The 21,461-nt window shown below is 38.0% G+C and overlaps 1 protein-coding gene across 2 annotated transcripts in view; it reads left to right on the top strand.

Annotated features, from left to right (window-relative positions):
• LOC117409375 (CDC42 small effector protein 2) overlaps window positions 1–17,668 on the top strand; it is a 58,341-nt gene extending 40,673 nt beyond the window's left edge. For both annotated transcript variants that reach the window (XM_034920082.2, XM_058992298.1), the window contains exons 3-5: window positions 10,984–11,085; window positions 13,605–13,716; window positions 15,251–17,668. In XM_034920082.2, the coding sequence (XP_034775973.1) occupies window positions 10,984–11,085; window positions 13,605–13,700 (198 nt within the window). In that variant the 3' untranslated portion in view covers window positions 13,701–13,716; window positions 15,251–17,668. The remainder of the gene's footprint in view (window positions 1–10,983; window positions 11,086–13,604; window positions 13,717–15,250) is intronic.
• Window positions 17,669–21,461: the final 3,793 nt, after the last annotated feature.

The raw sequence follows: 21,461 nt of genomic DNA, 5'->3' as shown, positions 1-21,461 counted from the left end.
GTAAAAATGACATCATACAGATGCAGTGTGGCTGGCTGGACAAGCCCACATGGAGATCAGTGTAAACACACAGCATGCTCTACCTTAGTCACTCAGGGCCTGTTGGTAGGATTGGGAAAAGGCTGGATTATTAAATTTGGAATTCCCTTAAAATGTAATTTACAGTACATCATCAGAGACCACGTTTAAATGTTGTGCTGATGAACTCCATTGTATACAGTTTGCAGTGGGGCCTGGGGCTCCAGTTCTTGCCAGGCTAGTTCTGGGAAACCCCCTGCCCCTTTCCTTCCACTTTCATTCGCAATTCACTGGAAACAGCAAGTGTCATATCTACATCTGAATTGCACAAGATACACCCTGCTGGATTGAAATCCAGAATAGAACATTTTCAAGTTCCCATATTCTTTAAATGGAGGTTTATGATAAGGGAATTATCATATCGAATATGCAGTGTCTACATTTGACCCTGGTAAAATAAAATTAGGGTTCTGGCATATTAAATAAAAGTAAAATGTAAAACGGGTGCAATGTTAAAAACTAGGCCAATAAGTTCTGCAGGGCGTATTCTGAGCAGCCTGTCTGACAGCATCCCAGATATGACAAATTGCCCCGACTCTTGGTACTAGTTCTGCAATGCAGCGATTGTAATGACGAAATACGTTAAAGGAGTGTAGAGTCTGGCTATCTTTTAAAGCAGCAGGATATGAAAAGCCTTATTGCCCCCTGTCTGTTATGTGCTGCTTCAGGTGTATATACAGTACTGTGCATTTAGAAACGTGATGTAGTGTATATGGGATGATTGGGAATGGAATGAACCAATTAAATGAGATGCCAAATAAAACAACAATGACAATTAAGAAAAAGGTTACTAGATGTACCAGGTATAGAACTGCAACTGCTCTTGATTTTAATGCTTTTTATGTTGAAGAGAATCTGATTGACTCCCGACAAACGTAAAAATCAATGTATACAGCCCATTCCTAATGAAAAAAGCTAACACACACAGTATGTGTCTTTTAGAAACAAGTGCCTTTTAAACTCAAAGGACAAGCATTTAAAATGATATTTACAGTGCCCCCCCCCCCCCATCATTATCCATTCTCTTGACACCTTGCTTGAGTCATTCTCAGCTGATTATTCATTTCCACACTCTGTTATAGTAGCATAACTATGGGGCAGCAGTGTGGAGTAGTGGTTAGGGCTCTGGACTCTTGACCGGAGGGTCGTGGGTGCAATCCCAGGTAGGGGACACTGCTGCTGTACCCTTGAGCAAGGTACTTTTACCTAGATTGCTCCAGTAAAAACCCAACTGTATAAATGGGTAATTGTATGTAAAAATAATGTGATATCTTGTAACAATTGTAAGACGCCCTGGATAAGGGCGTCTGCTAATAAATAATAATAATAATAATAATAATAATAATAATAATAATAATAATAATAATAATACTATAAAGTAAGAAACAAGTATCAAAGTATTTTGGTACAGTTATGTTCCTCTCTGAAACTTTGCATTTGACATACATTTTAATCAGGGCAGCTTGTCCGTACACAGACACGCGTGTCCGTGTCAAGAGTTATCCATGTCCATGCTGGGATGTTACGTCTCCTTTACAATGAATCCCTGGAGTTGCAGACCAAATTGCATCCTACTTCAAGCCAGTTTTCACAAGAAACTAACTGGGTGACGCGACAGAATGGAGCTACAAAAAGCCAATCTTTGCAAGCGTATTTCTAGTGCATGTTTAGAAGTAGTCTTAATGGGTTCAGCCAGCAGTACAGGGGGTGTGTGGTGCTGAGGGATATTGCCACTTCTCGGGTCATTCAATACAACACACTTGAGGCACGGTGCAATCCCACAACACACAACCTGTCATGGTTATTGCTCAAACTAAGGACACAAGACTGAAGAAAACAACATTATTCTGGAGCTTGCACATGTTAACATGTCCCTTCTACTTTCCTCATCTGTTTTTTTGAATATGCTCCACTGTGGCAAAGCACTTAACTGAAATATGTGCTGAGATTTGGTGATGTTGGGACTCTCGGGTCATAAAACAAAAAAATTATCTGCGTGCAGTCTGGGTAATCCTTACACATGTGTTTACATGAATTTTTCAGCTTTAGCTCATGCGCCTCAAGTAATGGAAAGGGGTTTGGGCTTGTTCCATGTAAACACACTGTAAGCCATTAACTGAGGTCTTTTAAATATTAGTTTGCTTTATGTAAATGGCAGGCTGAGTAACTGGTCAGCATTTAGTGTTTTACCATTCTCCAACACAGCACCCACACGTATATGTTATAAAGGTTCAAGGTAATTTCCAGACTTTTATTTGGTACTTTAGGCACTGGCCAAGCTAATTTATTCTGCCAAAACAAAGTTTAATGGAATACTTTGGTTTCCTCTACAAGCAAAACAATCTTTAATGCAATAGTTTCCTATGTGCTTTTTATAATGTGTGGGGTTCAATCACCCTTAAAAAATAAAGTTAAAGTAAAACAAAAAAACAATAGGAACTTTGTTGTGACAGCTAAAGGCTTAGTAAGTCTAACGTGCAATTTTGCATTTTAAAAATTGGTACCATATTAATATAAAGAAGGTGATGATGGGATGTGTACTATTCCAGGTGAAATGACCAAGGAAGTGCAAGACTACCTGAGAGTAAGGCATTTTAACTGACCTTTAACCAACACTAACCAGCCAGAAATGTTGGGAATGTAAGTAAACTGAGAATCACCTTTTCTGCATTGACTGAAGTGTCCATTAATACAGTCCTGTGGGTGTTACTCAAATGGTGACGTTTATAGAAAAGCCTCGGAGGATTTAAAAAATAAAACCGTAAGAGCGGTTTGACAAATCAAGTCCGCAGGATTTGTGCTGCTGTATAGCGGCGCAAATCATAGAGCTCAGATAAGATTTATTGGATTATTTCATTAGCAATTGTAAAAACCCCTTTAAATATCCTGGAGTGTTCAACATTCATGCATCTTCTATATGTGGAAGTATCCTTGACTATTGCCTGGAAGATTTGGTAAGTAGTCGTGTGCATAGGGTTGTCTTTTATAAATATGCTAACCCTGTAGGTTGTTTCCTAGTAGTCAAGCTGTTTTAGAATTTTTTTTTTGTGCCAGCAGATCTGCTACATTGTTGTCATTTCTGCTATCTCATCAACTCCTCATCTCTGCTACATCATTTCCCATGTTAACAATAGAGTTAGAATTCCACTGGCTGTTTTTTGCAGGAGAGCGTTAGTGCTCAAGAAGATGCATATTAATGACTGTGATTTTTAAAATAATACAATTGGGAGGAAACTGTTGGATCTAGGTCAGGCAGGTCAGTGGAATTATATTTGATCTGTCTGGTTGTGCTTGGAATCTCTTGATTGCTTTCATACTATATCTAAATGCCATATAGCTGCGTAAAAATGTAAGCAGCGTTTGTTCAGATATTATCTGATTGTTCTTGATAGAGAGCAGTGTAAAATATTGTATCAGTGGAAGAAAAAAAAATGACTAGCTTCACCTTCATTGTAAGGGTTTTCTAAACTATTTTCTAATGTTCCAAAATGTAATTTTATATGTTACTGGATTGCAACTGCATCTGCACTTCCGTTCATCTGAAACCGCATGCTTCACAATCATGTGACCTGCGATCAGTCGACTACAGGTACCAGTTTTGACCGTCCCTTTTTTATTCGACTAGTGCTACCCCTAGTAAGTACTATGCAACCATGAAGAAATCAAGAACACAAAAAATATTTTCAGAGTACTTGATAGAAAACAACCATACCAGGGCAGCAGTGTGGAGTAGTGGTTAGGGCTCTGGACTCTTGACCGGAGGGTCGTGGGTTCAACCCCAGGTGGGGGTCACTGCTCCTGTACCCTTGAGCAAGGTACTTTACCTAGATTGCTCCAGTAAAAACCCAACTGTATAAATGGGTAATTGTATGTAAAAAATAATGTGATATCTTGTAACAATTGTAAGTCGCCCTGGATAAGGGCATCTGCTAAGAAATAATAATAATAATAATAATAATAATAATAAAGATGTTGGTGTGAATTTTTACAATGTAGATATTTCCAGTGGTACATGCAGTGTAAGATTTGAAGCAAGCTTACATTTTCACTGTAGAAAGTATTCACGTGAATTCCAGCACTGCCGTAGGTCTATATATTTGTGTCTGTAAATTTAGTTATATTACACCTCCTTTGTTTTATTCAGTTGGTAATATTTTTATACAGAAGTTATCAGCACTTGTGTTCCCATGCTTCAGTGAATCATTGCATGCTTGACAGCATTTTCCTTGAGTGAAGCCAAGTGAAGGAAGTAGCAGGAGTTCCGACCATATGACTTCCTCAGCTCTGTCAATATTCTTCATAAAACATCATTGCCTTGACCTTTTCTGTGCAGTCGCCTGACTAATACAAGCAATTCCGCCTAAGAGAATACTGTGGAAATAGTTCATTTCTTCCACACATGAAGTCAAAGTTTACGTCCTGTTTTTGGTGTCTCTTTGGATCATGCAGTGACCTAGTGTCACACTAAATTGCTTATTATTTGGGAACATACCTTGAGTCTGGCATATCCGAATGTACGGCATAACGGTGTCTGTGTTAGCGAGGGACTACTGTATATATGGTGTTGTCTCGTGATTTAAAGCCAATCAGAACAACATTCAGAGAAAACGATTTGTTTTGTCAGAGAAAGTTATTTTTTTAAGGTAAATCCCTTTTTGAAACTTTGGATGAAAGATTTAATAGAACATGACCTGACAAATGAGAAACATTAGCCATTTGAAGAACATGTAGATACAAATGCCATGTACTGTAAATGGTTTTCTCATGTCTTTAGGAATCCTGTGATAGTGTGACCTAAAATATATAAAATAAAAACAAAATACATGGCAAGATTGGATCTATTTATTTAGATACAGTACATTTTTATAAAAATAATAAATAATACAAATTGCAATATTTGCACATCCTAACTTGAAACATAAAGTAAGGGAGGGGTGAAAAAAAGCAGATTTACATTTTAGATACACGGCATGTCATTTCAATTCTGTAGGTGCACACCAGGGAGATTGATTCATTTTAATATTGAGTAAGAATTCACTGAAAAGGCCCAGTGTGCTCGAATTGACACCCGGCTTCAATTATAGATCTAGTGTGCTGACCTTTTCCAGTCTGGCAGTTTTACTGTATTGTTGAACTGACACTTGCACCCACAAAATGATCACTATGCAAGTCTATATAAATTGCATTAATGAGGCATTGGATTCTCGGTCTTTAGATTTACACAGACAAGTAGGTATTCTTCCGAGAAGCTTCACAGTCAAATGGCACCAACATGACATTCACGGTTATTTGCGCTGTATTAAAGCTGAGCAATAAATCTCTAAAGCATGAGTAACGCTAACTTTATTTAATGTGGTTTCTTTACTTTTTCATTCAGGGATCAGTTATGGCATGGGAATAGAACTCTTAGTCACATTTGGTGCATTCTCTTTTTTTTTTTTAAATCTAGTTACTCTACTTGCAAGATTCCATAAAATTGCTTGCTGGAATAGTATCCAAAGGGAGGGATCATGTTGTTTTTTTTACTATTTTTTTTTTTTTTTTTTCTCATCAATGTACAAACTTGTAAGTTAAACATTTGTACAACAGGCCATTTGTTAGCAGCCTGAAGTGGTACAGTAGGCATAGAATTGAAGTCATGTCAGAAAACCCTGCCAAGCTGTATTGATGGTACCTAGTCAGAGTAAGAATATGTTAATCTCTCAGTTTGTAAAAAGAGATGGTGATGCTGCAACATACTTCAGTATTGCTTGTTTTGACAGACAGCTGTATTTGTAGTGTTCCTTTTCATTCCAAGTCATCATACTGTAGCTGTTACTAGCAGTAAAAACTGTAGCATACTAAAATTAACTTTGTTTCATTGTATTGAAATGAAGGTCTGTTTACATTCCCTGTTTAAAAAGACAACAGCTGTCGGAATGTGCAGGCCGTTTGTCACTGTGGGTGGGTGCCAGTGCCCAGTGATGGAAGTTGTCAGACAATTGGATTTACAACTAGGAATGTAACCTGATGTATATGTGGGCTTCCTGAGTGGCTACACCTGTGCAAGTACTGCAAGATATTGTTATTGCTTTGGGGTCAGTTCAAAAAGATGGTCGGCTTTTGTATGTGTGAACATCATTTGGAAAAACAGTTTTGAATGTAGGTGAGCACAGATCACACACTGGTGAAAATGACAGGGAATAAATGAGGATTTGTTTCATGGTGATGAAAGCTGTAAGATCCTGAGGCCAAAGTCATCAACCCAATTGTGCTTAACATTGCCTCTATTGTGAGCCTGCCTGACCTTGATGACCATAAACTAAAAGTCCCCTTCTTACACCTAGTTCTAGAAGGCCATGCCAAATATGTGGTGTGATGTGACCATGTGGTTACTTTGTAATCATTTTAAGATGTATTAAAAGTCGCATTTACAGTGACTAACCAATAATGTCTTTGATTTCTGTGCAATGTCATGTCCAAATCTGAATAAAAAACAAGTTAGCAGTGTTTCTTAGTGATGTAATCCCAAGCATTGTTGACAAGACAAGACAAATGCAGGTTTATATTAATGCTGGCCAAGTAAAACTTAAAACACTTCCAAAGCAATAATAGATCAGGTACAGCTGCACTGTAGAGAGGATTACATTACATTGTTTACAGCATTTCTGTTGTGAACAGGAGTGTCCATTAGCACAACAAAAACAGCATTGAAATGAGATCTTCAAATGGCTTTAGGTATGTCTGTTTATAAAGACATTCATTACTTTAATGTTATGGCCATAGATTTGGTCTCCGCCAATTAAGTCACTAACTGAGAAAGTGATTCTGCAGCATACGAAAGCACAGTACATCAGTAACTTGTACTCATTTTTCATGTAGTTCACAAAACACCTTTTATAAAGCAAGATTTTAAATTATACACACTTGGGCTCATTTACTGTACAAATAGTGCCAAAAACATGTGCTTCTGATATATATTTGAAAATATATTCTGATTAGAAGCTCTAGCGGGCTTCTATCAGGGGGTGCATGTCCGCTGGAACTTCACAGCATCAACTGTGAATCAAACTTAAAATAAATCCATGCAAGTACTGGCTTTTTCATTTTAACTTGCCGCAGTTCACATCTTTTGGATGGCAAATACTAAACAAAGATACAATTGGTCCAAACTAGTTTAATTTTCCACCAAAACCATCCAATGCATTGATTGAAAGCAACCAGTCCTATACCTGCAGCTGCCGAATCAGTCAATCTGTCAGCTTTCAACAACAACAATTTAGGAGGCGGTGTGGTCCATTGGTTAAAGAAAAGGGCTTGTAACCAGGAGGTCCCCAGTTCAACCAGCTCAGCCACTGACTCATTGTGTGACCCTGAGCAAGTCACTTAACCTCCTTGTGCTCTGTCTTTTGGGTGAGATGTTGTTGTAAGTGACTCTGCAGCTGATGCATAGTTCACACATCCTAGTCTCTGGAAGTCACCTTGGATAAAGGCGTCTGCTAAATAAACAAATAATAAAAAAAATGAGACACAGACAATTCAGTAATATTGCTCCATTCAAGTATCTGGCAGTGTCCAGATAAATTTGGCAACTCTGACAAATAAAAAGTTGATAAAGTTTTTTGTTTTCTCTAATGATGTATGTAATCCTTTTCTAAACGTTTTTGAGACTATCTTTCTAAAACTTCTCAGCGGAAGGGTACCCAGCAATCAAGTTCAAGGTAAATCTAGGTTTGAAAGTGTTTTTTGTACAGAGAATAATGAGAAAAATAACTTAATAGCAGTAGTTCCCTCTCGATGAAGGCTCTACCATGTGGTAATTGACCTTGACTTTCGTTAGATTTCCTTCGCCTCTGGGGAGGCATAACTTCAGTCAATTACCACACGATAGCCTTCATCGAGAGGACGCTGTATCACTCTAAAGGTCTGATAGAATCACAGCTGGGATCCACAGACTGGGTTCCTCCAGTGTTTGTTTAATTGTGTTTATATTGCATTGAAAAACACCTGAGCTCCCCCCATTGAAACCAGTTTTTCAGATTCTACCTGCTGTTTGTTCTTGGTCAAAATATTTAAAAAAATCACCTTAACTACAGATCTGATTATACAACAGTGATGTGTGAACTTTTCACCACCCTTACAGTTTGCATTGGATTTGCATGTTTTCTATCAATGATTTCCCTAACACATCACAGTATGAGTAAATGCATTCTAATGTTTATATGTTCAAATCATTAAAGTAAGGATTTACTGGCAGACTTGAAAAAACCCTTTTTAAAAGCAGTGACTGGAGCATTGCTTACGCCACGACCAGTGCTACTGCAGTGATTCATGTTTAAAACCAGACTGTTTGTTTTATTATGTTGGCAGCTGTACTGTGTGTGAAAAGGTTACAGTAAATTAGTAGTTGGTGCACTTGGGGTAGTTGCCAGGTCATATCAAACGGAATCTTACAAAATGCCTGAAGTAGTTAATTGATAGTAAATATTTTGTCTAGATGTGTGTAGCACATTGGTGTCCATAAATAGACACCTTGTGGTTTGATGTACAAATCAATCATTTAGCTGTCTGTACGCACTGTTACTAGTTAGTTGAATACAATACAGATTTTCTAGAATAAAAATGCACACAATGTGTTTAGAAAGGAAAGCCTTGTTAACAGGCACTGACACCCATTGAATATGTTTATTAACATCTGACAGGATTGCCTTGAGATTGAAGATGATTTACAACCTTTTTGCACTGGGGGGATATCTTTTTGCACTGGGGGGATATCTTTTTGCACGGGGGGATATCTTTTTGCACGGGGGGATATCTTTTTGCACGGGGGGATATCTTTTTGCACGGGGGGATATCTTTTTGCACTGGGGGGGATATCTTTTTGCACGGGGGATATCTTTTTGCACTGGGGGGGATATCTTTTTGCATGGGGGGATATCTTTTTGCACTGGGGGGATATCTTTTTGCACTGTGGGGGATATCTTTTTGCACTGGGGGGGATATCTTTTTGCACGGGGGATATCTTTTTGCACTGGGGGGGATATCTTTTTGCATGGGGGGATATCTTTTTGCACTGGGGGGATATCTTTTTGCACTGTGGGGGATATCTTTTTGCACTGGGGGGATATCTTTTTGCACGGGGGATATCTTTTTGCATGGGGGGATATCTTTTTGCATGGGGGGGATATCTTTTTGCACGGGGGGATATCTTTTTGCACGGGGGATATCTTTTTGCACTGGGGGGGATATCTTTTTGCATGGGGGGATATCTTTTTGCACTGTGGGGGATATCTTTTTGCACTGGGGGGATATCTTTTTGCACGGGGGATATCTTTTTGCACGGGGGATATCTTTTTGCACGGGGGGATATCTTTTTGCACGGGGGGATATCTTTTTGCACTGGGGGGATATCTTTTTGCACTGGGGGGATATCTTTTTGCACGGGGGGATATCTTTTTGCACGGGGGGATATCTTTTTGCACTGGGGGGATATCTTTTTGCACTGGGGGGATATCTTTTTGCACTGGGGGATATCTTTTTGCACTGGGGGGGATATCTTTTTGCACTGGGGGGGATATCTTTTTGCACTGGGGGGGATATCTTTTTGCACGGGGGATATCTTTTTGCACTGGGGGGGATATCTTTTTGCACGTGGGGGGGGGATTATTTTTTTAACTTGTGGAACAATTGGATGCACCATAATTAGTCTAAATGCAAATTACACAAATTTATATAATGTCTTTTTACACTTAACACTTTTTTACACTTTACCAAAAAGGACATTATTATTATTATTATTATTATTATTATTATTATTATTATTATTATTATTATTATTATTATTATTAGCAGTTTTAATTATGCAATGCAATACAACACACATACAGTTTCACTTTTAATTTTCTTGCTGTCTTTTTGTAAAGTAAAGGTTAGTGAAATTATGATCCTGATTTTGATTTATTATTCATCAATGGTCTGACCGGATTTACCTTTTTCAAAATGACTGAGAAACTGAAAACTGCCAACTGCTGTCATCTCTGTATTAATTTCTGTGTGTAGGCTACACAGAATGTGTACCACTGTTTAGTCACACATCATAGGAGTCGCCTCATATGATTTGTCTCTCACATGATCCCACTCTTTACATGAAGCAGTAAACCATCTTTTCATGTGACTTTTGAAGCTGAAGTTCGATCAAATCAATACCTGGGGATTTCTAATAAAGGGAACATGCAGAGGAAATCCCTGTGACGTTTAGGAAATGTACAAGCTCTGTTCCTTTTTACAGGTCAAGATACATTAATGTTGATAACATTATTTTTTGAATGACTTCAAAAGTTGGCATTTGAAGTTTTGTTCTTGTAATCCCAGCCATCTAAAACTGATTCCAGTGCAAACATGTATCGGGTACAGCTGCAGTACAGGGTGTGGTAATGGTATTGTATCTGTCTGTGTAAACAGGTGTCTATTTGCAAGACTGCTCATGAAATTAGAAATGGTGTGTTTTGTTGCTGTACACTGCTTTAGTCTCCATTAATTTGACCAAATAGTTTTAAATCAAATCATATGAGAAGTGGAATCCCTCTGCCATTCAAATGTTATCCTGTGGTAACGTAATACAGTAGTTGTAAAGAGTCCATGTCCAGCAGTCTGTTACTAAGCCTAATAACTGATTTGATTTGAAGTTTTTTTTGTATTAAAAAACAGAATTGTTCAACAAGGAAATAAGTCATCCTATAATAATCAGAGTAAACACCAAATATACTTGAGTCAACAGTCTAGAGTCCCTTGCTAGTATAAAGTCTGACCATCTCAGATGTTATCTGTCTGTGTGTATATATGGGTGTGTGTGTGCACAGTATGTATAGGCATGCTCCTTTTGAATTAAATGATTTAACCTTCATTGAGTTGTGTTTCTATTGACAGAAACGGCGAAGGCGGATCGACCGCAGTATGATAGGGGAGCCAACAAACTTCGTGCACACAGGCCATGTGGGATCAGGAGACCTGTTCAGTGGCATGAATTCAGTAAGTATGTGAACATGTAGAGGTCTTTGTGTGGGGTATGATTTCAGTGAGTGTGTGAACATGTAGAGGTGGGATGACAATCTAAGTGGTGAAAACTGAATGAGTGGTGATAAATTACAGTCCTGGAGAATCCATAGTCTTCTAGATGTATAATTTCACTGTACACAGTAAAAATGCATTATCATAACATTAAGCAGCTTGAACAGTGCAGTTGCAAAGATAATACACTGTTCAGTAATAAAGCAAAATATATATTTAACTCATTTGATTGCATTTCACAAAAAAAAACTTCAAGCTGAGAAGCCTTTATAAATATGAAACCACTTTTAGTTTACATTATTAAAGCGCCAGACTTTTACGTCTACATTCCAAGTTTGATTGTCTGTCTTACAATGCAAGAACAGATTAAAGCTATAGTTTCACTGACAGTGGGAAAGTAAAGTACAGGAGACTCCAATAAGCTCCTTAGCAAGCAAACAAATATTTACCCAAAATGTTTTTGTGTTTGTTTGTTTCCGGATAAACCAGGTACAGTACTACTGGATGTTTTTCACCAGAATGGCATACTGATGTCTTTTAAATGATCTAAACTGTGGCAGATCTAAGTACTACTGTACCCACTGTCACACAATTAGAAATACAGGAGAAAGAGGTCTGAGTTCCAGCAGGTTTTCAGTTTTAAGGTTGACTATTTAGGCCACGGTTTACCTACAGAAGATACAGAATCAAAAACAGAAAAAGTAATACAACTGTAAGTCTTTCACTTCCCATTATACAGTGGTGGGGTGGATTTAGACAGCCTATTAAATGCTGTTAATTACTTGAAGGGAGTGTTGAAGAGGGTGTTTATGTAATGTAACAATGCTGAAGGTTTTAATGTGATTGGATAGAGGACTATTTCTTTGATCTGTTGACACTAATATGGATGAAGTAGTTCAGGCACTGCTCATAAATGACCCTGGTTGGGAGGGGGGAGGGGGGGCTTTCTCATAAATTGTAGGTCTCAGTTGTCCTCCAGTGCACCACAGCACTGTTTCTTTTTTTAGAAGTACTGCAGGAGGCATACTTTAGGTTTTTTGGTTGACACACAATACATAATTCAAACAACAGCCAAATCTTAGAAGTTATCTTATCTAACCACTCTCTCAGTAAAGAACCGCTCACCACCATCTCTCAAATCCTCATTATACACAGTTTCTGTTATTTTTGGCTGTTGGTATGTTAAATGTACGTGGGTTTCTGCAGAAAGGTATTCAAGTGGGAGTTTCCATGGTTCAAATAATGCCCTGGGCTGTCCTTTTGCATTGAATATTAAGTCATGTTTGGAGTGTTTACATAAGAAATCCAGTTTAATTTCACTCGTCAAGTTTGTATTTGTAAATGGTAATTCTGACAGAGCAACTGCCTGTACATCACAGAATACTGTAGGTCTGTTAGATGTAAAGCTGCGTTACCCGTGTATAAAATGGCCAATTGATTATCCCACTATATGCATATATTGCATTTAAAATGATGCATGTTACAGTGCTGACATCTGGAGGATGCATGGCAACTGAAGAGCAGGTCTCTGAATTTGTGGTGATTTGTATAGAGAGAAGCTAAGAAAAGCGGTTACGTTTTCCTTGGTTTGTGTATTTTGAAAATAACTGTTGAGTTTAATAAAAAATATCTCAGTGTACTATATGCATAATTTGCAGTTGATCTAATAGTTATTAGTTGGAGGATTTTTTTTATTGAGATTTTTTTTTTTTTTTTTTTTTTGATATTTTGCAGTAAGTCATAATATGTGTGTGGATTGTTGCCTGGCAACATCAAAAGTATTGGAAAAAGGTGAACATTATGTTACACAAAAACAAGATCAACCTCCAGCATGCTCCTGCCAGGTGATAATTATACACAAGATCAACCTCCAGCATGCTCCTGCCAGGTGATAATTATATACGAGGTACTGAAATAAACAACATGCTTATGTTGTAAACTGATTGCAATGCCTGGAGTTGAGATTGAAATCTCTCTTAATGAAAAATACATTGGTCTTAATGGGCACCCATCCTGGTAAAAACATGTAAAAGTATTGAGCCACCTTGATGGCATTGAATTATTGTCTTTCCCAATCCAGTCTTTCATTACAAAAATGTTCATTTGACCCCTACTCCCACATTTCTTAAGCACCTCTTTTTATACCATGATAAGTAGTCTTTTGCTGTGGTTTACTAAGAACCCCTGCTTCTAGGATTGATCTGAATGGGAATGAAATGGTGTGGACAACAAAGGGGTCAGCCTTTATCTGTATTGCTTGCACCTCTCCTGCTGAGAAGCTTGCTAAGAAGTGAGGATGTGAACATTCCTTCAGTGTTTTGGAGGGGTAGGTCTTTTCACACACACACACACACACATACAGACCCTCACTCACTCACTCACTCACTCACTCACTCACTCACTCACACAAGCACAATGTGGTGGCCTGTCAAAGCACTCATTTGCATTTGACCCATTATCTTCTTTTCTTCTTCCTCTAGGTGAACTCTATTCAGAACCAAATGCAATCTAAGGGAGGTTACGGAGGTGAAGCCATACCAGTAAACGTTCAGCTTGTAGATACAAAAGCAGGGTAGCGTACAAGTATGTTTGGTAAGTGTCGACAGCACTCTACTTTTGTTACTTGACTGACATACAGTTTGCCTTATGTACTGTAGCTTACAGGTCATCATTAACCCAACATGGATAAGTGCAGTGCTATTATGTTGTGTGGTTTTATGATGAACACGTAACTAGCAAGATGTAACTGTTGGCTTTCAGTGTTGCTAGTTCAGCAAAAGCTTACAAAATCTAACCTCTTGTATCAGTAACTACAACTGTAATGTGAAAACAAGCCTTCTACTTTCACAAAGTTTTATAAATCTCAGAAATTTGAAACGGCAAAGTGCATATTTGACAATGGTATCCAGACAACCTAACATTAAGTGCACTACCAGGAACGCAACATCATTCACTATCATAATTCAATAATTAAACAAGAAAACGCTGTGACAGTCCCAATTAAGTCACATGGCGAGAATTTTATCAGTGTTACATTTCTGAGAGGGAAACCACACAGCATGATAAAGAATAAAACAGTTTAAAATGTATGCTGATTATTAGCATATAACTGGGCAGATAGTTACATGCGCTTATGCCACATTAGCATCTTGCCCTCAGCTTCAGGCATGGGGGGTGCCTATATTCTCAGACATTATACTTCTACTCAGACATTACCGCAATGGCCGATATACAAAACCAGAGGAGTAACTGAATTTTCACAGAAACACGTTCATCAGAAATAAGCCTGTGCTTTTGTTACACAGCTATATAATACTTTTAGATTGGAGAAACACAGTTCTTGCTGTGATTCGGGTGAAGATCATTGGACCTGCTTCTACACTGTAGATTCACTTCCTGTGCAGCACGTACCCCACTTAAAGCCATATCTGCAGTAGATGGAGTTTGAAGCCTGAGGTCAGTTCCTGATCTTACTCTAGAGCGAGTGAATCTGCAGTGTGGCAGGTTTAAATGGGCTTCAGCAGAGTCTAATTCTGGATAACTAAACTAAAGGATGAAAAAGCACTTGAGAAACAATCTTGATTATACCCCCCTTGTATGCGCTCATTTTTTATGGGTTACCTTTACTTTCAGGAAGGGTTTTAGTTTAGTTTTGCTGACCTATTTTCAAGCAAATCTACACATCAGTGAGGGTGACCACTTTTGAAAAAGTAATTTAATTAATTTACTCCATTTTTTTTGTTTGTTTAAATTGCATCTAATTACTGTTTCATTAGGGCTGTTATGGCAGCAGTTTGGCCAGTAAAAATCTACACAACTGCATGGCTCATTTAACAAAGGCTACAACCTGAATAGTTAACAGCTATTCAGTGAACCTAGCCTATCCAGACTTGTAACTACTGCTGTTAGATGCAACATAATCACATAACACATGTCTATTGAAAACTTCAGTCTGAGGTGAAACTGTTAAAAATAACAAATTGTCAAGTAGTCGAACATTCCAGATTAGGCTGTAAGCAATGATTAATCAGCTTTGTTAAATTTACTTTCTGTGAATTCGTTTTTGAAGTTACAGGTAAAGAATAAGCTGTTACTAATGAACTGTTTTTTTTTTTGTTTTTGTTAGGTTCCTTCTCTGTGTGTGTGTCCTTCCTTGTCTCCCTTTTGCCATTGGTGGCTGCTTTTCGTGTTCCTCATAATGAGAAAGAAGTGATGGTCCGTCATTCATCCTTCATCCCTGTGACTGTTCTTCAATGCAAAAAATACATGACAGTTTGCTGGTCCGCTCTGAAGATGTTGTTCTGTTGGAACAATTCTGCCGTGCCTTTCAGCAGTTCACACAGGCTTGCCCGAGTAGACATGGACAGTATGTTTCTCCCCCTAAATCTAAACTAATACAGATGTTAGCATGACCTTTTTTTTCCTGCAAGTGCCAGTGCTAAGTGTTACTACGCTTTTCCTTTTTTTGTAATTTGCTATGAGCATTTGTGTTCTCTGTGTTTTAAAGTTGTTAATGTTTGAAGGTCTGGAACCTGCAAACACAATGATTTTGTTTTATTTTTAAGTATCTTTCCTTTTTTTTTTTTTTTTTTGCGCTCCCTGTTTGGCTGTCAGCATAGTAGTTGACCGCGTGTTTGTGAAGTAGCTTTGTACGGTGGCCTGTTGGTGCCAAAATGCCCGTTGCTGCGGAATGAAGATACTGTTGCTGACAAGAAATAAGCTCTAATATTGGCACAAGTTGATGCCATTCCATAGGAAATAGAATTGTATCTTAGCTGCTTAACATTTGTTCTCTGCTCAGTTTGTTTGTTTTGTTTTGTTTTGTTTTAATGAACTGGTCTCAAAATAAAATAACTGGCATTGAAATTGTATTCTGCTGTAAATGTTCAGTATACTTGATTTTAAAGAATCTGACTTTGAGTGTGCAACAAGTATATAGTTATGTGCATAATATAGTGATGTTCTTGTGCTCAGTACTGGTGTGGCAACCATATTGATATGACATTAAGTCTTGCAGTCTTCTGCAGAAACAGTCTGATCTACTGCCTACATTATTAACTTTACACTTCTTTTTTGAATAAACCTTTCATAGTAAATGTCAGCTTTTGTTTACCAAATATGTAGGGTCCATGCAGGTTGCCATGGGCAACATTTTGAGCTCTCTGAACAAATGCCAGTACAAATACCATCAACAAACAGGGTGACTTCTTACTATTTTACTTAAGGATGTTTTGCTCAGGTTAAAAGGCATAGTCTAACTTCTATAAGAGTTGTGTACATTGTATAATAATATTGCACTGTTTTCTAATGTTAGTGTAAAGTGTATATCTAGAAGATTAAAAAAACACAAATAAAACCTGTACAATAAGGTTGCTCACTGGTTAGCTAGAAGCCTTTTTTCAAACACTTTTAATTAACATGTTGCAAAAAACAATGCAAATCATGAATAATTAAGCTGAATAATTGTCTGAGGTACTGTGTATAAGATCACTTTAAAAAAAAAAAAAAAGACTCAAAAGAACTGGCTTTCATTGTATGGTAATCTGAGGAAATGGGTATACTAGAGATTGCATTTAAGTAAAAAAATCTTCATCTGCCAAATTCTCTCAGTTTTTCATGACGGGCCTTCTAACTTGCCTTGTATATTCCTGTTTACTCAGATCCATAGCTACTCATTTATGTGGGGTTTGTGATGTGTTACATGGAGATAGTGCAGCAGGGCTTGCTTTTTTTCTGAATGAAGTCTGGATAATGCCACCACTCCTGATCAAGCACATTTAAGAAAGAAGTAAATGACCAAAAAGATGTGTTATAAAAAATAAAAAAAAAACAACACTTTTGTGTCCAATCTTATAACCCCCAATGCCATGTGGCTCTCGAGTGCTACTGTATGTTTGTAAATAGTGTATTCTGTGTTTATCGCTCCCTGTGGTCATTTTATTTATTTTTTTGTTTGTTACTGCCTGTTTTCAAGTGTTGCATGGCAAGCCACAGATAGGGTCTGTCAGTGTTTCAGCACTGACTGGTTATGTGTTTCACTCTTGGGCCAGATGGCAGGGACAAACATTCATTCCCTCTGTGTTTGCGTATGTGGTATTATTTATGAAGCCCCAATATGAAAGCACCTAGTGCGTTTTGTCATTGTGATTAAATCAGCCAAATGTGGACAAGATATTTTAAATAAAATGTGTAACAAAGCCCTTTAGGAAAAAGCTCTTTAATAAATTGATGGTTATTTTAAGCACGGTAATTATGATTTTAAGGTGGACTGGTGTTTGCAATAAAGTGTAAACATTGAGAGATATATGGTGACACCTTTGCCAACCTTGTGGTGAAATCATTATTATTTCTGCCATATTGATCTGGTAGTGACTATTTCTGCCTTTTTGACTCAATAGCAAGGAAAAGGAGAATACACTTGCATATTTTTTTATGATACATATACATTTTGTACACCATTCATCCCTAATTACATCCAATACCATTGTAGGCTTGTAGATTATAAATTGTCTTTAGCTGAAATAAAGAAATGTTTTCAGTGTTATTTATTAGTTTGTTTTTTATTGAAGGGTTCTGTTATTTGCCGTAATGAAAGTTCAGTTCACATCTTTTGGACAGCAAATACTAAGCAAGGGTCCAATTGGTCCAAATGTGTTTTATTATCCACCAAAACCAGCCAATTAATACTCTGCACTGACAAAAGCGACCAATCCTGTACCTGCCACTGCTGAGTCAGCCAGTCACAGCCTGTCCGCTCAACTGAAGCTAAGAAAGCATCTTTCAACCACAACAAACCGAGACACGGACAGTTCAGTAATATTGCTCCATTCAGACATCTGGAACTTTCCAGATAAACTGTAAGCAACTTTGACAGGTAAAAAGCTATTTGTTTAATAAAGTTATTTTTTCTCTAATTTATTTATATGAGCCTTTATAAAAGTTTTTGGGACTATTTTCCTAAAACATCTCGGTGGAAGGGTACCTAACAAATCATAAAAAAGGTAAATCAAGGTTTTAAACTGTTTTTTAAAGAATGCGAAACATTAGGTGTAGTTATAGTTCTAATAGCGATAGTGCTCTGTCAGTGAAGGCTCTACCATGTGGTAGATGATCTTGACTTTCATTCACGCCATCGCCTTCGGCTCGGGGCATATAACTCCAGCCGTGGTCAACTATCGCATGGTAGAGACTTCGATGAGCACTATCGCTTAAGTATTACACTTGGACTGCCTTTTCACAGCCCTGCCCAGACCTGTACAGTATTTAATCATTTCTGCGTAGCCAAGATGCAGGAATCCCAGGGCACAATGTTAGAATCCACCTTATCTCCTCATGCTCCACCTTTTCAGTGATAGTTCAAGCTGCTCGCCATCTTAACTTCTCTAGCAGTAAAGTACAAGTATGACTTCATGGCCACAGCCAGTCAAAACACTGACCTTGCCAGCCACTACCACTGCGGTAAGAGTTGGGAACCCACTTAGTTATCCTCCTATTTTTTCTGAGACTTCGGTTAACTGAATGTGAATTTACAACCTTTGGAACAAGAGGTTAGTTCGCCAACCTCAAGGCTGCAATTCCAGCTTCTCGGTGCCTGTAGAGGAGGGGGATTTGGGACAGAGGTACGGGACGAACTACCCGGGGTACTACTTGGGAGGCTTTATCAGTTGACTACATCCCTGCTACCCTACTGTGCTGTTCTCCAACATACATGGATCTCTGTCTAGCTATTTGAATATTCTGCCCTTCAGATGGTGCCAAAGAACCATAAACATTTGTTTCAAATACCATACCAGGGAAATGTGTTCTGCAATTAACTGGAATCTATTGTATCACAGAGGTTGAGCAGGAAATGTCGGAAATAATAATGAATAAATAAATAAACACATCAAAAGTCCTAAACCTGAGGATTACTTCTTTCTTTGACTAAATATGTATATGCTAATGTAAGACCATATTTCTGAGAGAAATAGTGTTATAAAGCTGAATAGATTTTACTGTATGTCTCTGTTGTATTCCAGCAGAACAATTCTATATGGTAAAGCATAAACAGACTTCTATGTTTTTAAAGATTATGGAGAGTTGTTGTTTTTCATATGAAACTCTTATGATTTTAAGTCTAAACTAGAAGAACATTTAATCTGATCTAAATTGATTGGTTCCCTTATTGTAGCCAGACTGGAAATAAAATGAAGGAGAACAAAGATGTCCGATGTATTTAGAGTCAAATACCTTTCATGCTCAGAAATCAAACATATTAAGTCAAAGTTACCTCAGCTTGAGCAAGTCAATTCAGGCTTCGCTTGAAGGTTGCCATCCTTTCTCATAAACTTCACTACAGTGCTGTTATTACTCAAGAACTGTTTGCCAAACTGGCTATTTTCCAGTTTCTTTAAATAGAGTTCAATTTTCGGTAATGTAATATAGAGCTATAAAGCACTTGGATTTTCTTAATTTAAGTCATCCACGGTAACAAAGCTAATACTATGTTCCCAAATTATTAAAAAATTCAAATCTCAATAAATATACACAGGAATAGAGTTTTTTTTTAAAGCCACTGTTCTATAAGTAATGTACAATTCAGTATTATAGGTAGCTTATTAATTTTAACAACATTGCAATACGAAAATACTCTTAATTATGACTCTCTTAACATCATCGGTTGTTGGTCTCATGTGCCTTTTATTCCCTTTACTCGTCACACATTTTTTAATTAATCGAAATAAAAGAAACAGACCATTCCTGAAGCAGGGACACCCAAATGGATAAATTATTATTCCATATGTAAAACTATGTGGTAAGTGGACCAGTATTTCACTGAATGAAATGGGAAGTTTCCTAACTACCCTCTAGCCATTAGGTAAGGATCATATAGAAGTCAAGTGGAGCACATGGTTTCTCCATCATGCATGTGTTGATAGCATATATTAAGCTGGGGGCACTTTAACAAAAAGCAGGTCTGCAATCAAACGTAAAGCAAATTCCTTAGATTTGATCTTTAGCTTTTAGCTCTTGGCTCATTTTGAAACTACACATTGTACAATTTGGACCTAAACAATGTACAGATTGCTTGAGAACAAGATAGCACATTATTACTAGCAAGTCTTGGCTTCAAAGGTTCCCTTATTTCCAAGTTAACTGCAAACCACAAAACTACTACAAAACTATCGGTTTCGCTTTAGGCTTAGAAAGGGGACTCGCTACAGTATTGTAACGGCGGGTCCCGATGCAGGCTTGAGAGAGGGGCGGGGCCAGCACGCTGACTGATTGTCACCAACCAGGAAGTGGGCGCCCCACGGATCACGTCGTGGTCAGCGCGCTGGAGTGAGTGGGAGAACCCAGCCTGTACTTTTCCACTGAGCGAGGTTACCCGCAGTCAGGCTGGGGCCCTGATCCCTCCCTTTTAGAAGGTTCTGTGTATCTGGGGAATTTACCCACAGCTACCAGCCTAGGACTTTCCAGCCAGGTGAGGTATCTAGCTCCGGATTGGCTGGAGCGGGCACTGCCTCTCTCCAACTCCCCTGTAAAAGGGAGTGGGAGCTGGATACCAGGGTTGAATTGAAAAGAATAAGAAGCTGTGGACACGGCTGGAATGCGACTTGTTAGAGAAATAAAAATTAATTTAGCCCTTGAGAGCTTGCCTTGTGTTTTCCTTCTTGACATCGCTACAGTATGTTCAGAATTGTCATTATAAAGGATAATTGCTCAGTTATTGTATTCTGTGGATCAAGAAAGATATTTCTTAAGCGTTGATTTCAAACAATATGCATACCCTTTCTAGAAACAAGGTTCTTTGACGTTAAGTCTTATGTTGAGAAATTCGGCAGTCAAGCGCTTACCCAAATTTCAAACAAAGGATGAAGTATGTTTTTCACTTTAGAACTGTGTTAATCTTTTTAATGCAGGTTGTAATTTTTTTACCGTTACATATGATGCTGAAACATTGGTGACTTACAGCTTGAGGGTTTTATTCTTCTGACATATTTAAATAAATAAATAAATAAATAATAGCATGTGTTGCTTTGGATGCGGGCCGTCAATGGCATTTTACAGGTAGTATCATACTTGTCTGACTACCTAATAACTGGACCGTTTTCTTCATTAAACACCATTATGGTTTGGCACATTTGGCTTGCTTTGCCCCAACTGAGATCTCTAACTGTATAATCAGCGTGTTTGTACAACTTTCCTCTCTCAGGATTTGTGCCCACAGGCCAGTTGAGTGTAAAGTACTGTAGATCCAGTGTGGTATTCGTGTAAGAAAGTGAGGAAACGGTTATATTCCCAGCACTACATGCATTCAGCCAAAAACTGTTTTCACATACAATATACAAATGAAA

The sequence above is a fragment of the Acipenser ruthenus genome, chromosome 2, assembly GCF_902713425.1.
Source record: "Acipenser ruthenus chromosome 2, fAciRut3.2 maternal haplotype, whole genome shotgun sequence".
NCBI lineage: Eukaryota > Metazoa > Chordata > Actinopteri > Acipenseriformes > Acipenseridae > Acipenser > Acipenser ruthenus.
This window is presented reverse-complemented; position numbering and strand designations above follow the sequence as displayed.